Raw genomic sequence first — 8,212 nt, forward strand, 5'->3', positions numbered from 1 at the left:
TAATTTCATCTTTAAGGTGGAAATGTTGTTTTGTTTGACAAAATTACATTGTTCTTCATTAACAAGTAATTGGACTGCTACAATCCGATAATGGCCTCTTTTCTTTTAAGAAATGAATGATAGAATGATAGTTTAGAAACAATGATGCCTTAAAGAACCAAAGGGTCTAAAGAGAGGGTTTACCCTACTAAAAGGGTAACACCTCAAAATGCTTCTCTTGTTTTATAGCATTCACCGATGATCACTCTTGGTTGGACTATGTGTATCTCATAAAACACAAGTCTGAATTCTTTGAAATAGTTTTAAAGTATTCAAGAATGTATAAAAGAGAAGCATAATGACAATAGTATTAAAACCCTGGAGTTGATCAAAGAAAGGAATATTAGAAGATAAACGTTCCTTAATTATACTATAGGAACATGGCATCACATCATAATGGAAGTCTCCTAACGAGAAATTTGAATGATTTTGGTTCTTTCCATAATGATTAAATTGATATTAGGATAAGCACGGTTAATGGCAACATACTTGCCAAACCTAGTACCTTCCAAAGAACTTCATAAGATGTAGTTGTAATGAAAATTGAATCTTAATAATGTTAAGATTTTGTCATAGATATCAAAGGGGTTGATATGCATAAGCTTAGAGCTAAAATAGATTTGTGGAATGTCTAAATGAAACCTTATGACATTACATCTATCAACCGACAAGCAATTGTTATTTTTCGAATCGCACACTATATTCCTTGAAAGAGGACTAGCTTAAGATAGGAAACCACAAATCAACATTCAAGTGACAACTTAGTTCCGAGAAAAGCTCCACGTAGTTCGAATTGGATCCGAGAACCATCTTAGAAGAATGGGGAGATCGTTCTAACTACCATGAGGAAGTGTATGACATCTACTCATATTAAATGGCATTAAACCATAAAAATCCGAATTGGATTCTATGCATGCCAAGCAAGTCTTGACTCTAGTTGACCCATCACAAGGTATCGTACCTATTGGCTCCAAATGGTCTTCAAGAGGAAGGTAGGCTTGAAGGGCAAGATAGAAAACTATGAGGCTAAGGTAGTTTCATGAGGATTACAATAATGTGAAAAAAGGTTGACAATGGAGAAATCTTCTCACTTGTAACTATTCGGATATTGCTTGCCATAGCTACATACTCGAATCGTGAGTTTTGAACAAAAGGAAACACAAAACGACTTTTATGAAATGACCCAAGGTTCAAATCACAAAGTGTATAAGCTATAGTTGTCCATCAATGAACTTAAGCAAGCTAGTGGGAGCTAGAAACATCGACTTTGATAAGAAAGTCAAGAGTTTGAGTCTTTTCAAAGATATGAATAAATCTCTTCTATTACAAGAAGATTAATTGTCAGTAGATGACATACCAATCTTGGAAACGACATTGTATCACCTCTGTATATAGTAATGGCTAAAACATTCTTTAGGAATGATTTGGGATAAAAGCATAATGGAAAATGATTTATCGCGATAAATCTAAAATATAAATTGAGCTAATTAGATTATCTCAAACCATGTGCTAAAAGTAGTGTGTGTGGGAAGCCCCCCTCTCGTTGTAATTTAGACTATCGCTTGTATTCAAAGAAAAAAAAAAGGAGCACGAATAACAAAGAACTAAAATTGCAGCGTAGCGTCACTGCATAAAACAGAAGCAAAGTTCATTTAAGATTCTAAAACAATAACAAGCTGTCAGGGTCTGAATTTTTAAACCCGTTGCTGTTTCATTTTTTGGTACATATAAACCCATTACAAACAAATTTCCAAATCATTCTATTACAGCTTGGCATGAAAAGAGAAAAAAACTATGACACCTTTGAAAAAATATATCTATACGCAAATCCTATATGTTAATGAAAGCACCTTATTGGGTAACTGAGTCTTCATGATAAAATTTGAATATTCTTGGCTTCTTATAGAATGAAGTGAACTAATTCTCTGTGAATGGTATTGAACTTGCTTCTAACCCTATATCCGGCCCTCCAAGAGATCAAACTTGGTTTGGGTTTCTATGTTCATCATCTAGAAGTCCGATTCGATGAATACCAGAGTTTTTTCTGGCATATCAATACTTTCTCCTTCCCTATGCCATACTCAGTATCTTCTTTGCGACAACCCCATCTCATGCCTTTGGCAATAGTCGCAACAGCGTCCACAAAGTAGCTGGATTCTCGAACTATTGCATACCCGTTGGGGCGCAGGATTCGGTCCATCTCTAAGAGTACATATTTCATTTCGCATCTGCCCAAAACACTAACATCATTAGAAACATTTATACAGTTGAATTTATAACTGTCTGTGTGTGTGTACTTCCTAGGTTATCTGCATAGAGAACCTAACTTCTAAGATTAACTAACTAGTTCAATATGCCAAATTAAAGAAAAGATGCATGGAGGCTCATTTTTTACCTGTGGCTTTCTGCAGTAAAGAGGCCATCAAGATGTAGAAGATCATAAGTTCGGGGATATGTAGAAAAAGCTTCGCACCTGCAAAAGGAGAAAACAAATAAATCAACAAAAGACCGGTAGATTTCATAATAATGACCACATGGAAAGTGCATCAAAAGCAGGCTATTCGTACAGATCAAAGCTTCAATGAAAATATGAATGAAGTTTACCAATCATGGTAAGTTCCAATAAGGCCCCGATCATAGACCACTGGCAGTGTATTTGCAGCATAGGAAGAGACCACATTCATGACCCACAAAGGATAATCAATCGTCCCCGCAGCAAAACCTCCATATACTGTGTTCATGTCCATAACATTTCTGATCTTATCTGTCCCAATTGCTGGGAGCAACTTCTTGTAGTACTTCAATCGTACCCTCCACTTGCTGTCATCATGCTTAAAAGCACTAGCACTCCCACCATGCACATTGGAAATACGATCTGGTGCAACATGCAACCGCTCTGGCCATCTAGGGATGGATTTCAAAGCTGACTTTTTTAGCTTTGGGTCAGGAACGACAACACAAGAGCGTAATGGCGTGTACCATCCTGAGTCTGGTTCAAGGCTATCATCACACTTCGGAGGATAGAAATCTGGCTCATTAAGTTTATTGTAGCAACTATCATCTGACAATTTCTTCCAAACAGCAATATCATCCTTTTTGTTATACAATTTGAAGCACAATGAAGTTAGCAGTTCTTGCAACTTGTCATAATCTGATTTCTGCTCTTCTATGGTTGTGTTCCATCCACGCCAGCGGTTTTCATAGTTGACAGGTGGACCAGACAGGACCCAGAAACCTCCAGGGCGGAGTATACGATGAATTTCAAGGAGGTAAATTCCACCTGAAAGCAGGATAGTAGCCATTAAGACAAGTGGTAACCCCAACCCCCAAACTAGAAAAATAAAAAAGAAGATAAAGAGAGGAGGAAAAAGATATTTCCATTCTATGATATTCTACAAGGGAAGAGAGGAAGTTCCAATCTTATGGCAATAATATAAAGTTCTCAAGTGATCCAGGGAATTTTTCATTAAAAATTAAAATTGGAACACAGGAACTTTGTGGCTAGAAGTTGTCTAAGGTGGTTTGAGAGAAAAAAAAAAAGAAGAAGAAGAAAATAATCTCCAAATTCAAAGAGAACTAGTGAAAACTACACATATCTTAATACTTATATACACTAACGGAAAAGTTCTATACATGCATACATTTCATATGGCTGAGCTAGCAGGCAAAATGCAATGCAGCACTATGTTATTTCAAGATATTATTTGAAACTGGTTTCAGCAGCTGGACATCAAGATCTATAAACTGAATTATATTCTCTAGGATTGAAAGATTTTTATAAGAATTTAATAGATGAATTACCAAATTCCGTCCATGGGATGAGGCACCTTGAGCAGTGAGCCATATCAAACGAGTTTGAGGGGAAAGGAAGCCTCTGTGTAGAAATGATGCCAAGGATTGCTGGAATTCCACGTTCCAAGGCAAACTGAACTTGAGCTTCATGATTATCTCTTGGGGCGAGAGAAACTGTTAAAATCCCCCGATCTAGCAAATCACCTCCCCAACTTGCAACCTAAATATTAGTAAATTAAAGAGATGAACTGATGTAACTTCGAACAAATTTAATTATTCAGAATGAACATTAAATTTTATTATAAAATTTCAAACCCTGTAAACTGTTAATGCTGCTTTAAGAACAATAAAGAAATAGAGTATTACAAAATTAAAAATCATAACCATGAAAAAAGAAAGCTACAAATCAAATTTCAACAAGCATTTTGACTAAATTATGCTAACATAAGCACACCCTCCCAATAGAATAAATTATGCTTTCACCCACCAGAAATTTTCATTTATATTTACCATTATAAATGTTGGAAAATGCAAAAGAAGATTTAAATCGGCCTCACCCCACACCCAGTATCAATGGCAGTTCGAACAGTCCCATCTTTCATTTCTGGAATAAGATCTTGCATCAAATCGACATATGCAGATACACCTCTAGGAAACATAGTTCCTCCACCAGGAAAGAGAAATTTCTCCCCTTCTTTTCTTAGCCAATTCTGATTAGATTTCTGCTTGTTAATCCAATCATATGGCACATTCCTGAAACCAGATCCACAAGGTATACTCAGAGAAACTCTTTTTTTTTTTTTTTCCCTCCATGAAACAAGTAGAAACTTAAAACTGGAAATTTGACCATACATATCAGAAACAAACTATTAAACTATTTACCTGTACCAACATTCATCCCTGCTATTTGGCCATCTGATTGGTAGCTTATACCCATCTGGAGGTGGAACTAAGCACTCTTTCCTTTCAAATACTGGAGGGCAGTGGCGTTCCATGAAAGTAAGCCGATGAACACCATATTTTCTCCACCTCTGTACAACAAGCATGCATCATTTTCAACACAATTTGATAAACATATAGTGGTTCCCAAATTCCAAAAAGCAAAAAGTACCATATGATCAATGATTAAGGAGATACCCTTGGATCTGTGCATGGGGTGTAGTCTTGATAGTCACTGCTGCATTCAGCAAAGGAAACAGTTTTCATTTGGAGAGGGGCCACAAGTGACTCCTTGGATGATTGAATTGCCTTTGTGACATCTTTGACATCAGAAGGCTCAATTCTGTTCTTCTCAGAACAGAAGATTCCACCAAGATAGAATGAAAACCCGCATAGCACAACAAACAAGATTGTCATGGGGAAAACCCTGGTACCTTGGGGTCCTGGTTTTCCATCTTTATGCTTCATGATCTCAGAAAGTATTACCTATCTGCACAGATACAAGGCATATTATATGTCTTCATAATTGTAGGTGCATACAGATTTTTAATAATGCCGATCTGCTACCGAGCACCATTCACCACAAAAGGGTGAGAAAATTTTGTTCATGTGAAGTAGTACTAAGAAGTCGTTAAAGTACAAAACACTAGTGGAAACTTAAAGCAGCCACTCAAACCAGACTGGTCACAAGGGTTTCTTTCTTTCCCCATGTCATCCCATATATCAAACTAAAGCATCAGAAATCAAAGAAGTGAAAAGAGTACTAAATGCATTAATCTTAACTTCACATCCATTTATCTTAAAATGCCCTGCAATTATTGCCCACATCCAGTTAATTAGATCTTCACAAATTCTTTTAAAAAGTAAAAAACTAATGAACACTGATCCAACAACATAAATAAAAGCATAAAGCATATGTTTAACTAAATCAAACCAATCCATCAATCTTAAACATGGGAAGCACAAAATAAGATGTGGATCACACACTGGAAAAGTGAGAACCAATTTCCTCGGATGGATCCAGATCCAGCTCATGGATAACAAATTTACACAATTCACTCAAAAAAAGAAGGGGAGTGGGAAAAGGTTGAAAAAATAGCAAAATGATGCCAGACCAAGTGGCGAAATCGGAATAGTGAAGATAGACCACTTCAACTACAAGATCTGATGGCAACTACCGACACTTTCTACTTTCCATGTCAACATCCTTTTATGTCTCTCACATGACAATTGGCCCAACCGCATCAAACAGAGCCGTCCGTGATGCGGTCTCTCCCTCCCTCTCTCTCTCTCTCTCTCTCTCTCTCTCTCTCTCTCTATTTTTCACCGCCACTAAGTCAAAAAGGCCAAAAAAGCAGTGCGTTCTTTACAACAAACAATGGAAATGAAAAGGGAAATAAAGTGAGAAAGCATCAATAATTTCATCATTTCCTTGAAGCTTAAGAAAAGTTTCTACGCATGATTCAGAGTTTTTTTTTTGGTAATTACGCATGATTCAGAGTTTTTTTTTTTGGGTAATTACGCATGATTCAGAGTTATTGCTTGCCAATCAGCTGTTTTCTTTCTGAATCATGATGATTCATAGATATATCAAAATAAACAAGAAACAAACAAAGCAAACAAAGCAAGCACATTCTTCCAATCCAAACCCACAAAAGCATAGCAACAAATGCACCTAAATTTCGCTGAAACAGGGCCAAGAAACCAAAAGAGTGTTGAAGGCAGATTACATAGAACCCAGTCCTTCATTTCAAACTAGAAAATAAATAACGAAAAAGAAAAGACTAAACAGATCATACACACCCATCTTGTGAAAAGGAATTTACCAGTCATTTCTTAAAAAAGCAAATCAACAGAGCAAGAACAACACTAAAAACCCATTTTTCGAAAAGGGAGATAAATTAAGCATTTGACAAAAGTGAAAACCGCGTGCCATTACCATCGTCCAAAAATAGGAAATTAAAAGAGAAAAAGAGGGAGTCTGATCAGAAACCAGATCCAATGTGCAAAGGAAAGAAACCCATTAACAAGATGATGACAATGTGTTTGACGAAATGACAGAAGAAAAAAGACATGGAAAAAAAAACACCATAACCATCACGATATTATGAGATCTGATGGAGCAAGTACCAAAGCATAAAAACTAAACAGAGTAAGAAGACAAGCTGACACAGAGAGAAGATGAACTAGTACCTTTTCTCTCTTCTGTGTATAGTGTGTCTCTAAATGTCTGCAATTAATCTCTGTTTTTAATGAGAAGAAAACCCAACAGGGATCAAAAAAATTAAATGGGTCTTCAATTTTCTGCCAGAAATCTCTGTTTAAGAGAATGAAGAAACAGAGAAGAGAAGAGAAAGAGAAAGAGAAAGAGAAAGAGAGAGCTAGCAAGGCAAGGATAAAGGGATATGGCTAGAACACTGGGATCTCTCTCAGCCTTAAACACGGAGAGAGCTGAACCTTGTATTTATACAAACTACTTGATTGACATCTGCTTCGCTGTCCCCCAAAAGCCTCATGTTTTCTCTACTTCGCAGCTCTTTCTCTTTCTTGTGGGTAACTTACTGCTGTCTTTTTTCTCTCACCCCCACTCTTTTTCCTAAAAAAATAAAATTCTCTTGTCGCCCAAGCCCATTGTCATCTTGAGCTTATTCAAATGGTCAAATTACATTCTTATCCTTGTAAATTTATACGTTTTTCACTTTGGTTCTCCTTGTTTCAATTTTTGAAATTTTTGTTTTGCAATTTGATATTGTTGCAATCAAGTTCAAATCACAAATTTCACCAAACTAATAGATGTAATTCGACATGATAATATGCAATAACCACATGAGAGGAAAGAATTCACGACGAAAGAATTCATCTATTTTTCTTAACATTATTAGGTTTGTAGAATTAATAGCTAACTAAACAAAATTATATGACACTAAAGTGGAAAATAAGCCAAACCACATAAACAAAAAATGGGGCTTGGTCTATTTAAATTAGATCCAAATAATTACATTATGCAGATGTCAATTTGTCATTAATCATCTTCAACAACAACAAAAATGACATTATCAATTTTACCCTTCTCATTATAACATCAACTTTAAAAATAAAATAAAAATAAAAAGTTATTTTCTCTAGAAACCCTAAGGAACTATCTCTATATAAAAATAAAAAAATAAAAATAAACCCTAAGGAACTTAGCTCTAGTCGCGGTCCCTTTGGGGGTGGTGGCCTCCTTCCCCACCTTTTTCTTCCCTTACCCTTCCCTCACCTCTTCTTTCCTCTCCTTCTCTACCCTTCCCTCCTCTCCTTCACTCCTCTCCACTTTCTCCCCTCCTCTCCTATGTGTTCCTCTTTTCTCTCTTAGGGTTGTATATCAATTTTTTTACTGGATTTTCACCTTGGTTGTGCTGGTGATTTCATTGTCGGCTCTTGTGATTTTGTTGTCCTTGAA

The 8,212-nt window shown here is 36.2% G+C and overlaps 1 protein-coding gene across 2 annotated transcripts; it reads right to left on the reverse strand.

Annotated features, from left to right (window-relative positions):
• Positions 1 to 1,644: 1,644 nt before the first annotated feature.
• Positions 1,645 to 7,227, reverse strand: ERD3 (S-adenosyl-L-methionine-dependent methyltransferases superfamily protein). 2 transcript variants are annotated; one of them, XM_021971994.2, is made up of 8 exons: positions 6,964 to 7,227; positions 4,969 to 5,260; positions 4,714 to 4,862; positions 4,389 to 4,584; positions 3,841 to 4,051; positions 2,644 to 3,319; positions 2,435 to 2,512; positions 1,645 to 2,267 (listed from the first exon to the last, which is right to left on the reverse strand). In XM_021971994.2, exons 2-8 carry the CDS (start codon positions 5,236 to 5,238, stop codon positions 2,045 to 2,047), a joined length of 1,803 nt encoding a protein of 600 aa, XP_021827686.1. In that variant the 5' UTR covers positions 5,239 to 5,260; positions 6,964 to 7,227; the 3' UTR covers positions 1,645 to 2,044. The 2 variants fall into 2 exon arrangements, with proteins under 2 accessions (XP_021827686.1, XP_021827687.1); XM_021971995.2 differs by lacking the exon at positions 6,964 to 7,227 and adding an exon at positions 5,758 to 5,986.
• Between the last annotated feature and the right edge of the window lie 985 nt (positions 7,228 to 8,212).

This window comes from Prunus avium, chromosome 5 (assembly GCF_965620075.1).
Source record: "Prunus avium chromosome 5, drPruAviu1.hap1.1, whole genome shotgun sequence".
NCBI classification, from domain to species: domain Eukaryota; kingdom Viridiplantae; phylum Streptophyta; class Magnoliopsida; order Rosales; family Rosaceae; genus Prunus; species Prunus avium.

Coding starts and splice junctions, on each gene's coding strand:
- ERD3 (XM_021971994.2), bottom strand. CDS start 5,238: ATGAAGCATAAAGATGGAAAACCAGGACCCCAAGGTACCAGGGTTTTC. Junction 4,863..4,968: donor CCCCATGCACAGATCCAAGG/GTATCTCCTTAA, acceptor CTTGTTGTACAG/AGGTGGAGAAAATATGGTGT. Junction 4,585..4,713: donor AGGGATGAATGTTGGTACAG/GTAAATAGTTTA, acceptor ATCTGGTTTCAG/GAATGTGCCATATGATTGGA.